The sequence below is a fragment of the Chiloscyllium punctatum genome, chromosome 8 (genome assembly GCF_047496795.1).
Source record: "Chiloscyllium punctatum isolate Juve2018m chromosome 8, sChiPun1.3, whole genome shotgun sequence".
Lineage (NCBI taxonomy): Eukaryota > Metazoa > Chordata > Chondrichthyes > Orectolobiformes > Hemiscylliidae > Chiloscyllium > Chiloscyllium punctatum.
The window spans coordinates 60,896,807-60,921,886 of record NC_092746.1 but is presented as its reverse complement, the minus strand read 5'-3'; the positions used below and the strand labels follow the sequence as shown (position 1 = coordinate 60,921,886).

General features: G+C 39.3%; 1 protein-coding gene across 1 annotated transcript in view; it reads right to left on the bottom strand.

The window, feature by feature from the left end:
• Positions 1 to 209: 209 nt before the first annotated feature.
• Positions 210 to 25,080, bottom strand: part of pdia4 (protein disulfide isomerase family A, member 4) — a 43,659-nt gene continuing 18,788 nt past the window's right edge. The window contains exons 3-10 of the mRNA XM_072575646.1: positions 21,693 to 21,898; positions 10,398 to 10,536; positions 9,918 to 10,123; positions 7,226 to 7,384; positions 6,399 to 6,550; positions 5,888 to 6,044; positions 3,157 to 3,390; positions 210 to 913 (exon numbers count right to left, since the gene is read on the bottom strand). Coding sequence (XP_072431747.1) covers positions 498 to 913; positions 3,157 to 3,390; positions 5,888 to 6,044; positions 6,399 to 6,550; positions 7,226 to 7,384; positions 9,918 to 10,123; positions 10,398 to 10,536; positions 21,693 to 21,898 — 1,669 coding nt within the window. The 3' untranslated portion in view covers positions 210 to 497. The remainder of the gene's footprint in view (positions 914 to 3,156; positions 3,391 to 5,887; positions 6,045 to 6,398; positions 6,551 to 7,225; positions 7,385 to 9,917; positions 10,124 to 10,397; positions 10,537 to 21,692; positions 21,899 to 25,080) is intronic.

The following is a 25,080-nucleotide window of genomic DNA, read 5'->3' as shown; positions in this document are numbered from 1 at the left end:
ACTGCACAATAGTCTTGTATTAGATCAGTGAACAAGATTCTTAAATAGGGAAATTCAAAGTTTAGGAAGATTTGTCAAGTCATTTTGTTATGGAAAAAAAACTGTCCATCTCAGATCAACAGTTGCAAAAGATAAAAACAAAACTACTAATCCAGTTAATATGAAGGACAAAGGAAATAGAAGAGGTTAGAGAAAAAATCTTCCAAAAATAAATTCCTTAGGTTGTCTTTATTGGAAGGCTTTTTTTAAACCAAAATATAAATCGAATGACAAACCATACAAACTTCACAAAACAGTGATTTCACACATTCTAGGTAAATACCTCAATCATACAGGTAGAAACAAAATTTCTCTGGCAGGCAAAAGTTCAATCTCTTATCCCAGTGATTTATTTTTAGGTATTAAGATTTCGAAACTGGTCATTTCACCTTAAACCCAAACTGCATGGTTGGAAGCTTCCAAGGTTCCCTATAAATGAATAAAGTAGCAAAGACTCATTATAGTTCATCTTTTCTTCTTGATAGTTTGGTTGCATGTTCTTCCACAAATTTGCTCAAAGATTCAAGGTCTCGGTCACCCTTATCATATTGAATAGGATTGTCTTTATTACTACTTGGAGCAAAATAGATGGTAGGAAATCCCTCCGTTTTGTACTTATCATTTGGTACGTCATTTGCTGTTGCATCCATCTTTGCAATGATTAGGTTTTCTTCATTTTTATACTTCTTTCCAAGTTCTAAATACACTGGCTCCAGTTTTTTGCAATGTCCACACCACGGTGCATAGAATTCTATCAGGACATCTTTCTTTTTGTCCATAACTATTTCAGAAAATGTTTTGCCCACCACCACTTTTACTGGTCCTTTGTTACTCTTTGGAACTGGCTGTGACTTGACAATTGGCTTTAATTTACCTGTTAAAAGATAGGCAAGGAATTTGTGAATACATGCAGCCCTTAATGCACAAAATAATTCAGATCTAGTTATTGAGCATATTTACAGCAAGTTAAAAGAAAAATCTCAAGGCACTTCAGAGGTGCAAGGAAAAACAATAAATATCAGGGTGTCAAAAAAAGTTTGATGAAGTAGGGTTAAACTCTTCCTTTTAAAAAAAAAAGGAATAGATGTTCAGTAGAATTCTAAAAAGCATGATGGGGCACACTTGCAGGGAAGTGAAAGATGGACAAGAGGCTCCAAAGAGACAAATGAGAAAAACATGAACAGAAAAACAAAAGTGCTGGAGAAGATCCAAGGAAACAAAAAGTCACAAATTCCCATAACCTGATGACCTACATCCTAAAAGGTTCTAACAGAGATGGTAGAAGAGCTAATGGTTGCTCAAGTTAGGTTTTCCTAAACTTCCCAGATTTTCAATCTGTCCCAGCAGAGTAGACGTTACCAAATACAAGAGAAAACAGAACGATAGAACAAAAGACAAATGCTGGCATTGTCAGCAATGCCCACATCTTGTGACTGAAGATATTATAAGATTACTGCTTAAGTGCCACAAACATGAGTGTTGGAGTCTTATTTACAATCTACATTAAGATTTTGAGGATGAAGGGATAAGGTGTTTTGGGGAAAAGAGGTGGGGAAATGGAGTTGAGGATTGTCAGAATAGTCATAATCTCATTGCATGATGGAGCAGTCTCAGTGAGCCAATGGCTTACCTCTGCTACCTTACCTCATGCTTTATTTGACAAGAGATTGAATAATATATTGAAATTTCTGAGTGATACAAAGTTAGGTGGGAATATAACCAGAGATGGTGAGGGTGACAGATGCTGGAGATCACAGTCAAAAAGTATGGGGCTGGAAAAGTACAAGTCAGGCAGCATCCGATGAGTAGGAGAGTCAACGTTTTGAACATAATCCCTGATGAAGACTGTTGATTCTCCTGCTCATCAGATGCTGTCTGACCTGCTGTGCTTTTCCAGCGACAGACGTCTAGATAATGTAACCAGAGATGTTGACAGATATTGCACATGTAGACATTAAATGAATGGACAAAAATGCAGCTATAATAGTATGAAATTTCAAGTGAGAATCCGCACCTTGTTGTGGCCTCCTCCACAGTGTCAGCAAAATCCACCTAATTTTAATGAGGACTCCCACCCAAATTCTAACTGCTAAATCAGTTTCCTGCTAATGATTAACTTATATTTGATGGGCATAACTGTCAATGCCATGAGTTTGTCAACTAGATGCCTTAACCAATGTGCAGTTTTAAAAGTTTAAGTCAGAGTCTGGTCATTCAAATCATTGTTTGAGAAAACTCATCTGGGAGATTCCCCCCTACATCCAATTTCAAAGTACTCATACTTTATCACACACTAACCTTTTTGAAATAGAGTCCAAGTTATACAGCATGGAACCAGACCCCTTGATCCAACTAGTCCATGCCAAATATAATACCAAACTAAAAACTATCCCACATGCCTGCTCCTGGCCCTTATCCCTCCAAAGCCGTTCCATGTACTAATACAAATGTCTTTTAAATATTGTAAATGTACCCACATCCACTTCCCCAAAATTCACTCCACATGCAAATCACCCTCAAAAAAAAATCTGCCTCTTGCTTTTTTTTTGAAACCTCTCGCCTCTCACCTTAACAGTGTGCCCCCTAGCCTTGAAATCCCCCATCCTTGGGAAAAGGCAACTACCATTAACTCTATCTATACTCATTATATAAACTTCATCAGGTCACCTTTCAACCTCCTACACTCCAGTGAAAGAAGTCCCAGCCTTTCCTTATTACTCAAACCTTCTATACCCAACAACATCCTTCTAAATTTCTTCTGGATTTCTCCAGATTAAAATCCATCTTATAACTGGGTGGCTAGAACTGAACACAGTATTCCAGAAGAGGCCTCAATGTCTTGTACTACCACAACAGGAGTTCCCAACTTCTATATTCAAATGACTGAGCAATGAAGGCAAGAGTACCAAATGCTCTTTTAACCACCAGTCTGTATGTGACACAAACTTCAAAGAATCATGTACCTGAACCCCAAGGCCCCAGTGTTCTACAACACCAGTATTTCTGAATCTGCTTGTTTAGAGAGAAACGTCCTGAATTCAACAAGTGTCCTCAAACTAAATATAAATTAGACCGTTTAATTTTCCTCATATTAGTCACATTTTAAAGTGATCATACCTTTCTTAAATGCCATCACAAATTCTCTCAGTGTATCAGAATCAAATTCTTCTGGTTCCATTGCATACTTCTTGCCAGCTACATCTAGAATTGCTGCATTCACTTCTTCACCACTGTCTGCCAAACCCAGGCTATGTAGTTCTGATGAATAATCCTCTTCATCAGCAATGGCAAAAGTATACTCAGGAAAATCCTTAGCTACTTCCAATACTTTCTTCCGCCAGTACTGTGTAGCTGGAATTACAAGCAACATACAAAAGTTAATAGTCAGTCTTCAGCATTTTGAGTTAAGTACACAAATGGAAAAGTTGTCATATTTGATACTCGCAAACAAATGCACCAGCCAACATTTTTGGTGCTTTTTAAAAAACATAAACGCACTGAGAAAAATGCCGGAAAGAAACAGTGGGAGCAGCAAGAGCTGTAGAAGGACAAGAATGGGTAAATGAGGAGGTGGGTAAAAGTACAGTAAATCCCTGTTTAAAAATTAACTTAACTTTGTTCTCATTTAAAAAGAAAGCAATTGGGTCTGTAACTTTTATGAAAATCATTTCAATGTTCAACGATACATTTGATACTATTTGGAGCTACCCCATTAGCTCTCAACTTGCCAGCTTCGTCCATGCCTCCCTTTTGCTAGCCCTTGTACTTGCTGACTCCCCACCACACCAATTCACTTTGCTGAACCTGTGGTTCCCATTCAAGTTTCAGATCCAATTCAAAACTCCAGATTTGTGAAAGTGAGCTCTGATGGCACAGAAGTGTTGATCAGTGATTGTTATAATGCACAGTGTTTTTGCAAAGATGAATGAAGGAGTTGCTCTTCCTGCCTGTCATCATTCAAAAGACCTCTCACTGTTCAGGAAAGAAAAGCAGGAATATGCCAAAAAGAAAAAGAAAGAAAGATAGATAGATTACAATACCCCTAGCCCAACACTTCTGTACCATGGAAACCACACACTTAGATAATCTGACAGGAACTGGATCTTGTTCAGAAATACAGGTACAGGAAAGGGCAGTGGGGCAAGGCAAAGAGAGTTTGATGTGAGGACTGATTGAACATGGAGAGAGGTCACAATTCAGATGGTCAGGGAAAAATGAAGCAGAGGATCTACTTTAACTAGGAAAAATCAGATTTCTTGTTAACAGCAGCAAAAATCAGTGTGTTAAGACCAATTGTGACAACCTGTCACGGCAGTATGATGGTCACCCTAATCCAAAATTACTCAAACTCTTAAAAACTCAGGAACCCACCTTCACTTTGAATTTGAAACCACTTTCACTTTGTATTTGAAGGAAATCACAAGATGTGGGGCCATGATTCCATTGCCTGCTTTTAAATACTAGTAAATTGTTTTGCTAAAAAAAATTCTAGAAAAAATAAATCAAATTAGCTGCAAGTTATCAAGCAATACTTTGCTGTGGAAGATACCAACAGACTCCCACGGCCTGTTACAAATTTAGAGTTCATCTGAAAATTAACTGCTGTTACAAAAAAAATCACAGCGCACTGAAAACTATGCACTTTACAAGATCCTTTTTTAAAATTTAACAAACTACAGGCTGCCACAAAAGCAACAAACTAAAGTTTAATTTCATTAGCCTCTATTGTGCGAGAGGAGAGGGATGATACATGGTATTTTTTCCAGACAGGTTGAGAGTGAATAATTTTAATGAGGAGTGAATGATTTTAATTTTTGAAACACAAAAGCTTGCTAATCTAACTATGTAACTGCAACACACACCAAGGATAAGAAAATCAAGAACTGTAAAATTTGGCAAAATGACCTGACAGTCTTTTGTCTGTGTAGATCAAAGGCGAGTTCAACCTAGGTCTTACTCCAACAGTGGGATATATTTATGTATTCACACGAATTGGCTGGAAATGGAAACAGTGGATTCTCTTCCCTACTCAGGAAGGCTAAGAGACAAAATTGTAGTATACTCATCCAGCATTCAGAAGAGTGATTGAACTGGAGGTATTTCTGATCTGTATAGGGCACGTCCACAAGGAACTAGCTCGGGATATTGTCTTGGAAAAGTCTTGAAACGAGGCTGTGTCGGTGGAGTTTAGGAACAAAAGACAATCACCCAGCTGGGAGTGCAGTACAGACCCCCAAACAAGCAAACCGCAGGCAATAGTAGAAACGGCAATATGTATATAAACAATTCACTGAAGCACATGAAATTCCTATAGTTAACCTCTAATTTTTAACATCCCTAACATTAATTGGAACAGTCATGATGTAAAACAGACAGATTTCTTGAAATGCATTCAGGTCATTTTTTTTTAAAAAACAACTCCAATAAGGGACAGTGCAATGCTGGACCTTATTCTGAAGAGCAAAGCTAGATACATATTTAGAGAGGATTTAAGGAAATGTTTTTCACCCAGAGGGTGGAGAAATTTCAGAATACACCTAACGGTAACAGAAACAGAAAACCTCAGATCCTTTCTGGGGGGAAAAAAAAAAGGAATTAGATGAGCACTTGATATCTCATAACGTTCAAGTTACAGGTCAAGTAGTGAAAAATGGAAGTCGCTTTTTGTTGATGCAGACTTAATTGGTTGAAGGGCTACTTCTGCGTTGCATGATTCTATAGTGTCAAACTGATCGCAACTTGTAAACATTTTTTCGCTATTTGGAATAAGGTCAGATATGGAGTAAGGTCATAAAACAAACGTAAGTTAATCTTAGATTTATTTTAGAATAATGTGCATAACACTTACCCACACGATAATCAAAACTGAAGTCCACGCCATAGTACACCACCACCAACGGACGTTTGCTGTATCTTTTTGCATCATTGCTTTGCTTACGATGCCCAACTAAAGGCAAAGCATTATTTATAATAAAATCTGTTACTTCAGAAGGAGGTAACGAGTCCTGCAATGATAATTTGTGAATAATTTTGCATAAATGGGTATTAATTCATAAGGCAACAAGATTAAATATTTCAACTACATTCTTGGAATAAATTTTAGGATGAGACAATGTGAAGAGAGAGTGAAGGCAGTACTTAAATCTTGAGATACCAATTTAAAGGCATCAGAAAATCTCAACTTTGGGATTCTACTGTCACCTTCAACTAGAAAAGTTAAATGCCATGAAATGATGAAGAGGACTTGAGTATATGGGAGGATGCGGGCAGCCTGGAGCATTAGGAATTTAATATCTAGAACCAGCGTTCATGACAAATTCAGGACTATGACAGGCAGCAAATTGGAGGAAAGCACATACCTTGATTGTCAAAGTATGCACTTTGGGCTCATATGCAGAATTAAATTTTTCAGGTTGCATCATAAGTAGCTGTCCTGGTGATGTTTTTAAGAAGTCCTGTATTTCACTGCTGAAGGTGTGATGCAATCTATAGTCATCTCTGATACTGTTACCTAAAAATTTAAAAAGTTATTACACATTCATCCCAACAGAACTCATGACATTCACTGCAAGAATATGACCAGCCACTTGTTAGACCTGCTAAACTATCAATGGCCAGAAGTAAGGAAGTCATCTTGATCACAGACTTCTTTTTGTTAATAACAGGCAGAATTAATATTCCAAATTTGATTCAAGTAGTACATTTTCTTGTAATCACCTGAAGCCTCTTGGGTATGGATTTTTGTTCATTACTCCCAATCAATTACACAACTTGCCCTGCATGGACTTCACTAGCTCCATTACAAAATATTAATTGGAGAGCCCAAGACAATTTCAAACCTATAAAATTAGTCTGCAGTAGGATTCTTTTTGCCGTTGTGCAACATGGAAGCCACTTGAAATTCTAGTCCTCTGCCTATTTATCCCATTGCTATTGGCACTTCAAAAGGTGGCATGCTAAAGAGGATGCACAAAAATCACAGATCTGCCTCAAACACAAATGATATATTTTAAAATACAAAAAGAAATGGCAGACCAAACCAATGAACCTGCATGAAGACAATAAGATTTGAAGCTTATTCTGCATAAGGATCAACAGTGAATTTTTGAACTGGATACACAAACCAAGCCAGAGGCTAAAACCACAGCCTGTACAATTATCTAATACAGCATTATAAATTACTCACCAGCATCTTGATAAATGTTATAAGCTGGATCTTGTTCACTATTAAAAATGCCTATAATTATGACATCATCACCATCCTTAAGGAATTCTTGAACTTGTTTAAGAGCTTGAATTTGTTTGGAAGGTGGGCCAGATTGTTCAATCATATATTCAATAATACCTAAGTAAATAAAAATGAGAAGCAGGACTTTTATTAAGACAACAACACATACCGTAACGTACAGAGCTTACAAACTACACAGTATTCTAACTCAACAATTTCTTCCCTTGTAAGGGAAACAGACTTTTCCTGGAGCTTAATTCACAAAACATGTAGAAAATATTAGTTTGGCAGAATACTACGTATAACCCCACAAAAATGAGCACTTAAGTCAATGGACAATGGAATCAGTAAATGCTTAAACTGCCGTGAATTTTTTTTAAGCAAGCTAATCTATAGCAAACCAAGAGAAGACACTAATCTGGGCTTGGTTTTAGGCAATTAATTTGAACAGGTGAAAGGAGATCAGTTTGATAGCACTATGATGGGAGATTTCTCCTCCTGCTCTCCTAAAGTGGGTAAAGAGAAATTTCTAATGAGCAGAGATGTGATTTTGCACAAGTTGACTGAAAACAATTCCTTGATAGTCAAAGTGTCAGAAAAGCAAGTGACATTAAGGAGGAAAAGTTTGAGGGACTTCAGAATACATATCAATAAACAGGACTGGTTTCGCTTTTGAGAATCCCCACCGTATCAGCTATCAAACGAGCATAGAAAGTGGGATAAGCAAAGGGAAAAAAAAAGTGTCAGATGCCAGAGCTCAATGACAGTGAAGGGGTGAAATGAAAAAGAAAATTAGCAAAAGTAACATTCGACAAAATATTGACGAATTTTAAAAAAGTAGAAAACCAAAGGCAGTCTACAAGTTCAAAGAAGCATAACTTAAAAAGCAGGGTCTCCGAAAACAGAAAAGTAACTAGTGTGTGAAAGTTGAAAATTCAGATATTGTTATATTCCACTACACCAGGTATTGAATAATAGTTTTGGAGTGACTGATGTACCTCACTTGTCGGGTGATGCAAACACACCACCACATAACCCAGAATTTCAGTGGGTTTTTAATTCATAGGTCCACAAGGGAGTCTTTAGTTAAAGCCCACCATCTGCTTACTACTAGTTGCAATTAACAGGCATTTTCTTATCTCGTATTTTGCATCCCTTTTCAGTAAAAGATAAAGCACAAAAGTTGTAGAGAGTAGCAAGACAATTGGATGGCATAGGCAGTGACAGAAAATACAGATGTGCTCACCATCCCCGAAAATGGAATGAAGCATTAATCCAGATTTTAAAAAAAGCATCTGAGATTGCCTTAGAGAGTCTGACTACCATTTTGGTATGTTAACTGGCATAGTTTGTTAAAAAAAAGAGGATTAACTAGGATAGTAATTACATACCAGTTAGCCTAAACCTGGTGGTAGATAAATTATTGGAAAAAGGTTTGAGGTATGAAATGACTTGTCACTTAAAAAGGTATGGATTAATCAAGTGCTTTCAATATGACTATTAAAAGTCAGATTATCTACAGTTGCAGGAGCTTTGGCTCAGTCACTGGGCAGGAGACCTAGCCACAGATGCTATGGCACACCAGGAAAAGGCAATAAATCTAGACACTTATTCCAGGAGGTAATGACATCCCCAGAGGAGGGGGTCATCTGATTTGGCCAATAGTCAGAGACAGGGCCACATGACTATCAGTCAAGTAAGGAGAGATCAAGAACAGTCTCACAGGTTTGAGGTTTAGGTTTTTCCAGCTTGTTTGGATGACAGCAAGGGTTATGGGGTAAATGAACTAACTGACAATGACCACTGGGCACATATAATAAACAGCACAAAGTCCAATTGGCTCTGGCTGTATGTCCAGCTCCAGGTATCAGGATATCTGGGCTATATTACTTGCAGTGAGAGGGGTGGATCCAGTGATCATGGTCCATGTCAGTACCAGAGGTAGAACTAGGAATGAGTGAAAAGCTGGCTGTTTGGACAGTCTGCATCAGAACCATACTGGATCACATAATTAGGCTAGAAAGGCAGTCTTCCACGAAATTAAACAGGAATGGGAAAAGGGGGAACAATCTCAAGGCAAGACAGCAAAACAGTCCTTCATACAAGTTTATAAACTGCTGTGGCCAAGTACAGATTTTTGAATTAACCTACTGTTTTCAGCCTGTCAAACCTGAAAAAACAAATCCCTTTAAATCTACTGCTATCTGTCCATTACTCAAGTCTCAATTCAAGTTAACATATCAGAGACCCATGAATCCTGTTTTAGTGATCATATATTACATTATTTGCTCAAACTATTTGCTGAATTTCTACGCTTAAATTTCTCTCATCTTTATGTTCAAAGAAATAGAAGAACACGAAGGGCAGAAACTTTTGACACTATACATGGACATACCTTTCCTTTTTTTAAAAAATTGAGGCCAACTCGTTCATGTTCATAATCTGCTGCAATGGGCCCAATGTAAACTGGAAGCTGGAATGGATACTCAAGGCCATTCATTCATCGAACATTCTATAACAATGGCCCTGCTTCACAGTGAGCATTAGTCACAGGTCCATTCTAACATCAAATTGTTAAAAATAAAACACATTATACAGCCTCACTATTTAAAAGAACCAGCTTTCAACAGACAATAAAATGCCACATTACCATATGTATCCCTTGGTCCATTATATTCAGAGGGTTTACCCTTGCGGAAAATTTTCAGGGTAGGATAGCCAGTGACCTGATACGTGTTAGCAAGCTTTGTTTCAGTAGTGGCGTCTACTTTAGCAAGTAAAATCGGCACTGGACGCTTGCTAAGTTCCTGGGCAGCTTCCTCATACTGTGGAGCAAGCTTTTTACAGTGTCCACACCTGCAACAAAGTCAAAACAATTGGCATTATACATAAAATCATAATAGAAGTGCAAGCTATAGACTAAAATGCACACAGTTCTTTTTGAAAGCTTCATAAGGTAGTATTTCTTTTGACAATGCACAACTTCAGATTATTTTGCAGACATGCAATAAAGGTATTATTTTACTATTTCCATTGCTTTGTGGCACATTTTATTTTTAAAAATGGTAACACTCAAATTTTCAGATACATGATTAATTTAGAAAATGAAAAAAAAAGTGTGTACACTGACCAAGGAGCGTAGAACTCAACGAGGATGATATCAGCTTTATTAACCACATCATCAAAATTATCTTCCGTCAACACGAGTGTTGCTTCAGGTGGAGGAACCCAGTCAGGGGAAGCTACTTCTTTCACTTTAGATAAAATGTCTGCAGAAAGTTTTATGATATTAGAACAAAGGATAATTGTTGGAAAATAGTATTACATACTCATTTGAAAAAAGTAATTATTTAAGGATACTGGGAGCAAACAGGATCCACATGAGGCGGTGTTGTGAAAAGTGTTATGTAAGCCATTGTTGTGCTTGATTCTATAGCTGTAAAAAGCTCTAAAGATGACAGTTAAGTGAATAAATGTACAATTCCAATCAAAAACAAATTTCATAAAAAGGTGCATGCTCTGCTAGCTAGCTGTTGCACTTTAAAATGAAATTTTACAGTTACTTCTCAATCTTCAGAAAGATGGAAAGTGAATGGATCAGTACTTGGGGCTACGATTATGTGGCCATAATGGAGACGTGGGTTTCACAGGGGCAGGAATGGTTGCTTGATGTTCCAGGGTTTCGAACGTTTAAAAAGAACAGGGAAGGTGGAAAAACAGGAGGGGGTGTAGCATTGCTAATCAGACAGTGCATTACAACTACTGAAACAAAAGGCTGTTAAGGAAGGTTTGTCTACTGAGTCAATATGGGTGTAAGTTAGGAACAGCAAGGGAACAGCCACCACATTGAGGGTTTTCTACAGACCACCTAATAGCAGTTGAGAGATTGAAGAACTCAGGCGGGCAGATTCTGGAAAAATGCAGAAGTAGCAGGGTTGTTGTTATGGGCGATTTCAACTTTCCCAATATCGACTGGAACCTCCTAAGTGCAGATGGTTTGGATGGAGCAGTTTTTGTCAGGTGTGTTCAGGTGGATTTCCTTGCTCAGTATGTAGACAGACTGATGAGGGGAGAGGCCATTTTGGATTTGGTGCTTGGCAATGAGCCAGGACAGGAGTCAGATCTCACGGTGGGAGAGCACATTGGTGACAGTGATCACAACTGCCTCACATTTAGCATAGCCCTGGAGAGTGAAAGAACCAGTTACTGAGGAAAGATATTTAATTGGGGAAAAAGGAACTTATGACGCTATCAGACACGAGTTGGGAAGTTCAGACTGGGAGCAATTGTTCCACAGAAAGGGCACAGCAGACATGTGGCAGTTGTTGAGAGTGATGCACAAATTTGTTCCTCTGAGACAGGTAAGAAGGGGTAAGATTAAGGAACCTTGGATGACGAGAACAGAGGAGCGTCTCATCAAAAAGGAAGAAGGTAGAGTATGTAAGGTGGAGGAAGCAAGGTTCTAGCACAGCTTTAGAGGATTACAGGCTTGCTAGAAAGGAACTCAGAAAATGGACAGAGGAGAGGCAGGAAAGGGCACGAAAAAGGCTTGGCAAGAAGGATTATGGAGAACCCAAAGGCATTTTACTCATACGTGAGGAATAAGAGAATGGACAGGGAGAAGGTAGGGCTGATCAGGGATAGTGGAGGGAAATTGTGCGTGGAATCTGAGCAGATAGGGGAAGCCCTAAATGAGTTTCTTTTATTGATTTGGTTTTCACCAAGGAAAGGGAACATGTTGTGAATGAAAACTTTGAGGAACTGGGATACAGTCCTGACCAGAACAAAATTGATGAAGGACGTGCTGGAAATTTTGGAAAATATTAAGATTGATAAGTCCCCGGGGCTAGACCAGATTTATCCCAGGCTACTCCATGAAGCGAGAAAGGAGGTTGCTAAGCTGCCGGTGAGGATATTTGCCTCCTCACTCTCTACGGGAGTCGTACCGGAGGATTGGAAGGAGGCAGATGTTGTTCCTCTTTTCAAGAAGGGTAATAGGGAAATCCCTGGTAATCACAGACCAGTCAGTCTTACATCTGTGGTCAAAGTTTTGGAAAGAATTCTGAGGGATAGGAATTATGAGTATTTGGCAAAGCATAGTATGATTAAAGGCAGTCAGCATAGCTTTGTGAGGGGCAGGTCATGCCTCAAATCTTACTGAGTTCTCAGAGGAGGTGTCAAGAAGAAGGTCGGGCAGTGGATGTGGTGTATATGGACTTCAGCAAGGCATTTGATAAGGTTCCCCATGGGAGGCTCATTCATAAAGTCAGGAAGTATGGGATACAGGGAGATTTGGCTATGTGGAATCAGAATTGGCTGGCGGACAGAAGGCAGAGAGAGTGGTTGTCGATGGAAAGTATTCTGCCTGGAGTTCAGTGTTGAATGGTGTCCTGCAGCGCTCTGTTCTTCGGCCTCTGCTCTTTGCAGCTTTTATAAATGACTTGGATGAGGAAGTGGAGGGGTGGGTTAGTAAATTTGCAGATGACACTAAGGTTCGAGGTGCAGGTTGCAGCGTGACTTAAGACAGGATGCAGAGCTGGGCTGAGAAAAAGCAGATGAAGTTCAACCTGATAAACGCGAAGTGATGCAGTTTGGAAGGTCGAACGCGAATGCTGAATATAGGATTTTAGACAGGATTCTTGGCAGTGTGAAGGAACAGAGGGATCTGGGTGTGCAAGTATATAGATCCTTCAAAGTTGCCACCCAAGTGGATAGGGTTGTAAAGAAAGCATATGGTGTTTTGGCTTTCATTAACAGGGGGACCGAATTGAAGAGCTGCAAGGTTTTGCTACAGCTCTACAAGTCCCTGGTGAGACCACATTTGGAATATTGTGTCCAGTTCTGGCAGCCCCACGATAGAAAAGATAGAGGCTTCAAAGAGGGTGCAAAGAAGGTTTACCAGGATGCTGCCTGGACGAGAGAGCTTGCCTTATAAATAAGCTTGGACTTTTCTCTCTGAAGAGGAGGAGGAAGAGAGGAGACCTGATCGAAGTATACAAGATAATGAGTTGGATAGATAGAGACTTTTCCCCAGGGCAGGATTGACTGGTACGAGGAGTCATAGTTTGAAGATATTAGGAGGAAGGTATAAAGGAGATGTCAGAGGTAGGTTCTTTATGCGGAAAGTTGTGAATGCATAGAATGCGTTGCCAGCTGTGGTGGAGGAAGCAGAGTCATTGGGGACATCTCAGCAACTGCTGGACATGCACATGGAGAGCAGTGAGTTGAGGGGTGCGTAGGTTAAGTTATTATATTTTACATTAGGATTAAACCTCTGCACAATATCGTAGGCCAAAGGGCCTGTTCTGTGCTGTACTTTACGTTCTATGTTCTAAAACTTTTCATGACCCTGAAATTGTTCTACCTACTGCATTCAGTTCAGGGTCTGAATTTTAGACTTTCATATCTGTAACATGATTTTTATAAATTGCAACTAAATAATTGAAATGACAATTAAAATTCAATACAGTGCAAACAAAGTAAATTACAATTGTATCAAGTTAGTGGGAAACCTGGGCCTGCTGGCACACATGAAACTTTTTGATCCAAAGAAGAGAATTGAGGGGAAGCTGCGAAGCTTGCTCCACTAGCAAGGGCTCCCTCATTTTGTTTTCTTAACAATGTCAACGTTCAATATGCTAGTTTATAAAAGTTATGCTTTTAGAACCAATAGGATGGTCCAAAATTGCCAGATATTCATATACTACAGTCAGTTAAAAACAGGCACCTCTCCAAACTTCAGCTTTATTGTGTGTTCCATCTGTGGTTCTGCATATTTCTTTTCCTTTTTGCATCAGCTTTTGCAATTAATCACAATATAGTGAATAAGTAGATCACGTATCCAGGCAGTCTTCTATTGTGGTCGAGGGAGAAATAGAAATCAAACTTCTCTTGCTGCATTGAGACATTTGAATAGGAAGCTGTACACATTGGTCTGCTGCTGCCTCTGTCAAAAATCCCAGTTGACCTGAAACCTTAAAGTTTATCTGCAATGATCAGGATTGTCATGTTCTTCCCCTGCATTTTAGTATGAAGGAGCAGTGCTCCCAAAGCTGGTGCTTTCAAATAAACCTGTTGGACTATAATTTGGTGTCGTGCGATTTTTGACTTTATTCATGTTCTAGTGATTCCAACTCCTTATCAAACGATTGAGCCATAGTAATTCAGTTACTTCTCTTCCTAAGCACCATCTTTTACATTTCAGCAAGCATCATAATTAAGCACTGTTAACTGAAAATTGTGACATCACATTCTAGTGCAGCTGAATATTTAAGTATTTAACCAATAGCAGTTGCACAATTGGAGAGGCATTGTTTCACAATAGCCTCTTTCCTGGCCTAGCTACAGCTCTCTTGTTTCTAGTAAAATTCAACTTGTGCAATCTCAGCAAAACAAAGCATACAGCACTAACTTAATTCTTTATCTTACTAATTCCTGACTAATAATTTAAATACAAATCACACTAAATGCAACAGACTCCCTGTCTTGGAAGAGACAAACTTTGTCTAACCTCTGTTTCAATTTTAACCATACCAATTCCAGGTTATTTATTCTGCAATTCATTTAGCACCACAAGCATCTTGTGACATTACAATTATGACAAGGCACTGAGCAATTACTCATACTATTAATGCCATTTTTGGTTAGGAGTGTTGATAGAATCTGAAACATAGAAAAGTTGAAAATAGGACTAGGCCATTCAGCCCTTTGAACCTGCTCCGCCATTAATTATAATAATTAAATGTGATCGTGTCCAGCAGTGATAAAGTGGTTAAGGCAGCATATGGGAAACTTGCTTTTAGATTAGATTAGATTACTTACAGTGTGGAAACAGGCCCTTCGGCCCAACAAGTCCACACCGCCCCGCCGAAGCGTACCCACCCATACCCCTATATCTACATCGACCCCTTACCTAACACTAGGGGCAATTTAGCATGGCCAATTCACCTGACCTGCACATCTTTGGACTGTGGGAGGAAACCAGAGCACCCGGAGGAAACCCACGCAGACACGGGGAGAACGTGCAAACTCCACACAGTCAGTCGCCTGAGGCGGGAATTGAACCCGGGTCTACGGCGCTGTGAGGCAGCAGTGCTAACCACTGTGCCACCGTGCTGAGGCACAGAGTTTTAAGGTCAAGGACGTTGTGCTGAATCTATATAAAATGTTAGGCCACAGCTAGAGTATTGTGTGTGATTCTGGACAGCACGGGATTGGAGGAATGTGAGTGCACTGGAGAGATGCAAAAGTGATTTATCAGGTGATGCCTAGGCTGAAGAGTTTCAGTTCTGACGTGAGATTGGATAGACTTGGGGTTGTTTTCCTTGAAGCAAAAGACTGAGCAGGGACATGATTCAGGGGTATAAAATTGACAGCCATAGACAAGAAGCTTTCCCTTCATGGAAGGATCAATGATCAGGAGCGTAGATTTAAGGAAGGAGGTTTAGAGGGAATGTGAGAATTTTAGTTTTACAAAAATAGTGACACGAATCTGAAATCCCCTGTATGTGGTAGAAGCAGAAACGCTCATAACCTTTCCGATGTATTTAAATGTGTGCTTCTGATGCCAAGGTATACAAGGCTATGGACCAAAACTGGAATAGTTAGGTGATTTTTGACTGCTGCAGGCTTGATGGGCTCAAGAGCTTTTTTTCTGATGCTGCAGACCACTATGGCTGATGATCCAACTTAAAACTCTGTTCTTGCATTTTCCCTATTCCCGCTAAGCCCTTTAAAACTAAGAACTACATATAACTGCAAGGAGCAAATTACTGCAAATTCTAGAATCTGAACTGAAAACAAAAAATGCTGGAGATCTCAGCAGGTTAGGCAGCATGCACGGACCGAAATCAAAACTAATGTTTCGAGTCTCGATGACTCTTCAGAGCTGAAGTGAAATCTGGAAAGGGCAGCATTTATGCAATTGTGGGGCTGGGAAACATTGGAGTGCTGGGGCAGAAAGAATGTTGATAGCTCAGATTAAGTGATCAGAACGGTGTGTCTATCTGTTCAGATGATGCCATTTCAGTACATGTAAATGTTTCTTGAAAACACTGAATGTTTGGCCTCAACTTCTTTCTTTTGCAGAGTATTTCATAGGCTCATCACTGTATGGGTGAAGAAGTGTCTCCTCGTCTCAGTCATAAATGCTGTATCTGTAACTTTAGCCTGTGTCCCTGGTGCTGGACTCACTGGTCATTGGGAGCATTCTTCTTGAGTTTATCCTGTTTAGCATTTTGAATGTAATTATGAGATCCTAATTGTTCTTTTAAACTCCATTGAATAACATCCTAATCAACCCACTCTCTCTTTTTACATCAGCCCTGCCATCCCAGGAATCAGTCTGGTAAACTTCCATTGTACTTTCCCCATAGCCAGAATATCATTCCTCAGGTAAGGAGACCAAAAACTGCAAGGTGTGTTCTCACTAAAACCCTGTACAATTACAAGACATCCCTGCTCCTGCACTGGAATCATCTTGCTATGAAGGCCAACATACCATTTGTTGTCTTCACTGCCTGCTACAACCGGATGCTTATTTTCAGCAATTGGTTTACATGCTGCACTCAAAGGGACTTGGTGTACTTGTGCATAAAAGTCAGAAAACTAACATACAGATGGAGTGTGTAATTAGAAAGCCTAATGGAATGTTGGCACTTATTTCAAGGGATTTAGAGGAAAGGGTCCTGGTGAGACCACACCTGGAGTGGGATTAGATTAGATTCCCTACAGTATGGAAACAGGCCCTTTGGCCTAACAAGTAGATTCAGGCTTTTTCATTTTCTCGGCAGCAATTGGAGCAGGAGGAGCAAAAGCCAGAACCAGTGCCCACGGGAAGGTAATTTTTAAATATCAAAACTTACCTCTGGAGTTTCAGGTATATATTTTGGCAGCAGCTGAATCCCAAGTCACTACATGTGTTTGGCTCCCATCCACCCTCCTCCTCTAACCAAATAAAAGGACTCTCACGTTTTGCTAAGGGAAGGTGTTTCAATAGATATTTCTTGTGTATCATGTGATTGGTTAAAGGTTTACTATTAGTTGGTTAGTTGAATAAGATGACAGAGAAGTACTAGAAATTATTTAACTCATAAATTTGTATAAATTAATTAAATAAGTAGAGATGGCTGGAGAGGTGATGTGCTGTAGCTGTATGATGTGGGAGCTGGCTGATCCCATTGTGAACAGCAGTGGCCACATCTGCAGCAAGTGTTGGTTGCTAGAAGAACTCCGGACCAGAATTTATGATCTGAAACTTGAGCTTCAAACTCTGCGGCACATTTGGGAGGGGGAAAGTTTCCTGGACTCTGTTTCAGGAGGCAGTCACACCCAGTAGATTAAGTAATTCAAATTCAGTTAGTGATCAGGAACAATAGGGTGCAACTAAGTGAGGCAGGTAGGGTGATTCTGAAATCAGGAGTGGAGGAGCTTCAGCAACCTTGTCCAACAGGTATGAGATTTTTGCTCCCTGTATAGATGAGGAAAAGGGCTGTAGACAGGATGAGCCAGCTGACCACGGCACCATGGTGCAAAAGGCCATTCAAGAGGGGGAGCAAAAAGACATGTAGTTTTTATAGGGGATTCTATAATTCGGGGGTCAGATAGTATCCTTTGTGATCCAGATCGGGAGTCCCGCATGGTGTGTTGCCTGCCCGGTGCCAGGGTATAGGACATTTCCGATCGGCTTGAAAGAATATTGGAATGGGAGGGAGAGGATTCAGTTGTGGTCCACGTTGGCACAAACAACATAGGCAAGGCTAGGAAGGAGGACCTGTTTGGGAAGGAATTTGAAGAATTTGAGACCTGATCGAAGTATACAAGATAATGAGTGGAATAGATAGAGTCAATAGCCAGAGACTTTTCCCCAGGGCAGGATTGCCTGGTATGAGGAGTCAGTTTGAAGATGTTAGGAGGAAGGTTGTGAATGCATGGAATGAGTTGCCAGCTGTGGTGGTGGGAGCAGTGTCATTGGGGACATTTAAGCAACTGCTGGACATGCACATGGATAGCAGAGAGTTGAGGGATGTGTAGGTTGTTACTATATTTCACATTTGGGTTAAATCTCAGCACATCATGGGCCAAAGGGCCTGTTCTGTGCAGTATTTTTCTATGTTCTATGTTTGAAATGAATACATTTCTCTAATAAACAAACAAAATGTGAAGTATTAAAAAAAAAAGAGACAAACATGTTTCTGTAGAGAGCAACAAGGACTTAGAGCCTCATGTCTCATTTTAGATACTGGACTAATTTTGTTTTGATGTCTCTTCACACCCACTATTTCAAATTGTAATGTTTCAGTCTTCCATACAAAGAGTACTGACAGCCTTTGACAGTGTTGTTTCATTTTAATTACAAATTGTGGATCTGCTTGTCCTCTACATGCCAAGTTGCATTCATTCCAAGTTCATTTTCATCCAAGGTTCTCAATTAGAATAGAACTAACATCACAACCTATCCCAAAATCCAAACTGAAAAAAACATGAACAAGCAGTCTTCACGTTCTCATTTCATATTTATTTTGTAGAAATCTTATCATGACCGTAATTAGTTCAAACTGTTCTATTGGAATCATTACAGATTTGTAAAAATATTTGATCACATGGTCAAATCTGTTAAAAGTATTTGGCATTGTGGATTGCTACCTTTACGTTTCAAGGTGGCATTTCCCTAAAAATTCAATATGCAATGCTGCAAATTTGGTTTTAAACAATAGAACACATTTATGATGTTTTGCAAAAAAGAAAGAGATAATAAATCAAACTACTTTTAACAAGTTGAAAGATTGTAAAATATAGTAAAAATCTCATTAATCTCAACAACATTCCTTTCTTGCACTCACACCAGAGAATTCTAATTTCGATCACATTCAAAGGGATTAACCCTACTGTGGCTTCAATTCCTATTGAGACTGATATATGAAGATTCAGGGAGAAGGCGGAGATGATCTCCGCTTCAACTTACACTTTCAGGTTTTAAATCAACCACTTCTGGTCTGGAACAATCAGACTAAGCTTCTTATAATGAACTACTCAAACAGTTCTAAACTATCTCCCTTCTTTTGATGGCTGAACCGATGTTGAAAAGCCTAAGACTTCTGCAAAACCGAAACCCCCCCCAAAAAAACTTTCCTTATTGTGAACACCTCAATGAAGCTACAAAACAATTGCAGAGTGTTGCAACTGAAACCTAATCCACAACAGTCTTCTCCTTTTGCTTGTAAAACTCACCCAATGAAACCAAAACTCATTTCTCTCCCCGAAGTTTCTTGCTCTGTGCTAGAGGATACATTTAAGTGGACAAATGCACAATCTAAACAGAAGTAATATCACTGGCTAGTGCTCAGGCATGTCTTTTTTCTAAATTCACTCAGTTGTGAGCTGCTTTCTTGAACTGCTGCAGTTATGGTAAGAGGTGGACCCACAATACCCTTGTGGGAAGGCCAGGATTCTGACCCAGTGAATGTGAATAAATGGCAATATATTTCCAAGTAATGGTGGGGAGTGGCTTGGAGGAGTACTTGTAGGTGGTGCTGTTCCCACGTATCCACTGCTCTTATCCTCCTAGATGAAAGTAGTTGTAGGTTGGGAAAGTATTGAACTAAGGATGTTTAGTGAATTTCTGCACTGCACCTTGTACATAAGTATACATTGCTGCTGTTTCTGGAAAAGGGTTATACCTGAAACATCAGACATCTCCACCTCCTGATGGTGCTCTCCCAGTGTCTTGCTTGTTTGGGTCAGTGGTGGAGTAAATGAATGGCACCGCATCCGCAAACAATTAAGCAGGCCACTTTGTCCCGTATGGTGTCAAAGTTCTTGACTGTTCCTGGAGCTACACTCATCTAGGCAAATGGGGAGTATTCCATTACACTCTGTATTCCTGGCATTGGACCTGCCTATGCAGCCACTATGGAGAGCTGAAGTGTTGTTTGGGGATGGGGGTGGGAATTCAGAGATGGCAACACCATTGAATATGAGAAGGTGGTTGATAGATTGCCTCTTATTGGTGGTGGTCATTGCCTGACAATCATGCCATGCATGATACTTGCCACTTCCAATTCAAACTTGGTTATCGTCCAGGGCTTGTTACATTTTGACATTATTTGCAGTGAATCAGATACTGAAGCAATCAGTTTTGAACATTGGCAAACATCCCCCACTTCTAACCTGATGGTGAGGGCAAGTTATGAATGAAGCATCTGAAGATGATGGTTGGGCTTAGGACATTAACCTGAGAAAAACCTGCAGCAATGTTTGGAGTTGGTGATTGACAAAAAACATTACCAGCTTCTGATGGGCCAGGTCTGACTCGAACCAGCAGAAAAGTCCAAGGATTCATCATCCTTAAGGGATGATGACTTGATGGGCAAACAAAAATCAATAAGTATTTTTGTGGAGTAAATTAGTTGTTGTTTACAGTGTCAGAAAAAATAATCAGAAAAGGTTTAAGGTGACTGCTTAAAACCAAGGAAGAGGAACAGACCAAGTAGCTGGCTTAGCCCATACGATCATTTAAAAGCAAGAGCAATATGATCACAGTTCTAACTATATTTTCCTGCCGCTCCTCCATCCTTTAGTTCAGAAAAATTAAAAATCTGTAAAAGAATTACGTGACACATAGAAAGTTTCTAAAATAAGCACAGGAATTTAGGATGGACTGTGTGAAACGATATCGGAAGCAGATTAAAATGATAACATCCACAAGGGAGCTGGATTTTAAAAAACCTGTCACTTTGAAAGCAAAAACAAGAAACTGGGAAAAACAAGGCAGCAGATCTGGACAGTTCTGCTGAAGAGTTAGAGTAAACATTATGGATAGAATGGTGATGCTGCATCATTCCAACATTGAATGAATCAATCTTCTACATCACTGCTACCTTCTAGCAGATGGAATAATGCCTGGTTCTCAATTTTAAGTACAATAATTGCTGGCGGGACGTCACAAGCAAAAAATAACTACTGGAGAGTCAGCATTTATGAACACTAACATTTGTAGAACTCAGGTAATTGGGCATGACAGGCTCAGATTGTGGTGATCAACCTGCAGGACGACCTCAGAGTCATCAACCCATTCCAATTGGCTAAGATTTTTAAAATATTCAATAAAATTTAAATCTCTGCATGGAAGACAGTTGTGCATTTTGTGATATTGCACAATGTATCGACTAAGATACACACCACAAAATGGTATTATCTTTGAGATTAAAGTATCCTTCTGAGATGTACTATACCAAAATAACCACTGCTTTGTCACAGTGAACAAAGCAAGCAAGGCTACAGCAATTGCTCAGTTAAATTCTAGGACAAATAAATATTGTTAAATCAATGTATGAGCGCTTCAGTCAGTTGCAAAAAAAAATCTATGGTGCACCTATTAAAATCTTCAACATCTATTCAGAATAAGAGAGTAGAAAATGTCACTTACCATCCTTTCCAACTCGTCCTTTGTAGTGGATTGGTTCTCCATTTTTAATAATTTTGAATGTGGGGTATATGCCAATGTCAAACCGAACGCCCAGGCCAGATTGTGATGGGCCATCAACTTTGGCAACATAGATGGGAGGATCATGTTCTTTTAGTTCACTAGCAATCTTTTCGTATGCTGCTGCAAACTGCTTACATTGTTCACACCTACAGATGTGTTTGAAGAGTTCAAGAGATTAATGTCATACTAAATGCAAGGCCTCTTTGCAAAACGTAACATACACAAAGAACATTTCAAAGAGTCAGTAATATTTAAAAATATTAATTCTGAAAACTGACTTCTTTTCATGGAATCTTTCAGAACTCTGGGTGCCCCAGTGTTGTAAGCCTATTAAACATCATGTTGTAAGTTTGTTCGCTGAGCTGGAAGGTTGGTTTTCAGATGTTTTGTTACCTAGCATGGTGATATCAATGAGCCTCCATTGAAGCGCTGTGTACTGTCCAGCTTTCTACTTGTGTCTTGGTCTGTTGTGGTGGGTGATATCACTTTTGGTTCTTTTTCCAAGAGATTTGGTAAATGGGATCCAAATCAATACGTTTGTTGGAGTTCCGGTTTGAATACCAGGCCTCTAGGAATTCCCGTGAATGTCTTTGTTAAACCTGTCCCAGGATGGATGTATTGTCCCAGTTGAACTGGTGTCCCTCATTGTCCGTGTGTAGGGATTCTAGTGCTCATTGGTGTTGGTGGCTTGTTGGTGGCTAGTTGGTGCTAGCATACTTTGGTGGCTAGTTTCATGCCTGCCTGTCTGATGTAATGTTTGGTGCAGTCCTTGCAGGATATTTTGTATATGATGCTCATTCTGCTGGTTGTTGGCACAGGGTCCTTTAGATTTATCAAGAGCTGTTTCAGTAAGTTGGTAGGTTCATGGGCTACCAGGATGCCATGAGGCCAGTGTAGTCTGGTCGTCTGAGATTATCACACCCTGAGCTACAAATCTTCACAAAAATCACCTGTTAAGTATGTTTAAAAAGAAAGGTGGTCACCATTGTAATACAGGAAATAAATTTGCAAACAGCAAGCTCAAAAGAAAGTGATAATGATTAGGTAGTCTGTTTTAGTTGTGATCAAGGAATACACATAGGCCAACAGATCAGGAATAAGCTTCCTTGTGTTCTTCAAATAGTGCTATGGGATTTTTCACATGCAGAAGGATAAGGTTTCATGTCTCATTTGAAACATGCCAGCCTTCATGCAGCTGACTCTTCCAGTGCAGTAGTGAGGAGGTCTACATGCTTGTGTTTGAGCCTCAGTGACAGTGTTGAACTACGATGGTTTCATTTGCTATGCCTATTTCAAGCTTCACTCATTACACAAAAAACAATTTTTAAAAAACCACTTAGATAGCAGTAACAAAAGTTACTATACAGAAGTGTGATACATTTCAATATGGAGAAAAGTGGTTAAATTTTAAAATGGGGTTTAGGAACAGAGACCTGGTAGCACAAATAGACATGGTGTGGGAAAGTGGGTGTAAAGTTGATACAGCTGTCAAAAAGCATTGACATTCTCCATTTTGTAGACAAAAGTTCAGAGTATAAAAGGAATTTATGTAAACTTTACAGATCACGAGTTATCCTTCAGAATATTATATACCATTCCAGAGAGGACATCAGAGCCTAGAAATGCATGTCAAAGAGATTTGTCATACATGGTACAAGGGTTAAAGAGCTTTAATTATTCAGACACTAGAGAAATGTGCTGCTTAGAGCAAATATGATATGGTAGATTTAGAGGGAGGCAAAGTTACAGAATCACACAAACGTTATAGCTCAGGAGGTCATTAGATCCATTACCTCTCCAAATGAGGATCATAATTTGTGCCATTCTCCTGCCTTTTCCACAGCTTTCCATATTATTTAAATAGAAACGAATATCCAACTACCTGTTGAATGATTCAAAAAACCTGTCTCCAACACACTTCCAGGAAATGCATTCCACATTTAAACCAAATTAAATTTGCTTCTTTCTAAAATCATTATAAAACCATGCCCCTTCAACTACTATCTTTTTGTTAGCTGGAACAGCTTCTCTGTCTATCTAGTCGCTTCTGATTTTGAAAGTACTCTCACGTATTCTCTTAGCCTTCGTTGCTGCAAGTAAAACCAATCTTTCCTCATAACTGAAGTTTCTCATCCTTGGAACCATTCATTTAAATCTCTTCAATGTGTTCCCACAATGTACCATCCAAACTGCGCATAATACTCCTGCTGAGATCCAATAAATGTCTAATACAAGTTCAGTGTCATTTTTTTGCTCTTGTACTCTACTACTGATAAAGCACAGTACTGTGTTCTTTGTCAACTACTCTCTCCGCATGTCCTGCCACCTTCAAAAGTGTCACGCACATACACACCAAGGTCTGTCTGCTCCTCCAGGCACTAGTTTATATTGTCTGTCTACATTCTTTCTATTCCTATACCTCATTGGATACCACGTAATAAATCAAGCACTATGATACCTAGAGTTGTCACAAATTGAGGAATTAAAAAAAAATTAACTCACCTTTTAGACTCTGAAAACTTGGACGAGGTTTCTGTACTTAAGTTACTATTTATTGGAATCATTTGTTACAACAGAATTACCTGTAGTTACAAGTGTTTCATCAATGCAAATTTGCTGTAATGCAATTGACAAATTGGGGACACTTTCTACAGTGTGAACTTTTAAAATGTGCATCAGCTGTAATGTAATGAGACTTGGAACCAATACCAAGTGCTGTTCCTAAAGCGTGATTTTTCTCTAACACAGGGTTGCACAAGAACACAACCATCATATTACAGAAGAATTGATTTATAGATAACGATGAACCAGACATAACTATACCACTTAAAACACTAACGTACTTATGAAACTCTGCTACAAGTACACATACATACAGACAGAGAGGAAGTTAAAAATGGGTACTATGGACAGAGGAGATAATCAGAAAGTCAGTTTAGTGGTACTCATCGACAGCATTTGCAGAGATAACCTTTTTGTTCATTCTGACAGAAGAATGAAATTGCTCGATCTTTCATCTCCAGGTACTTATATTCGATTGTATCAATAAAAATGGACTTAATTAAAAGTCAGATCATACAGCTACTGATAAAAGGAGAAATAAACTAGCTGACTGCTTTCAGGCTGAAGATAGGAGTTAGGATATCTGGTCAGTATGGATGAGTTAGTCTATTGATGCTCTGTACATCTATGAATCTACAGCAGGAGAAGATTCTATCCTTTCCCCCCCCCCCCTGTTATTTTACTATTTTAGTCTGCAACTAGAAATACAGAAAAAAAAATCTTTACATGTATCAAAATGTATCGTCACTATTCTGCATTGAGCTTC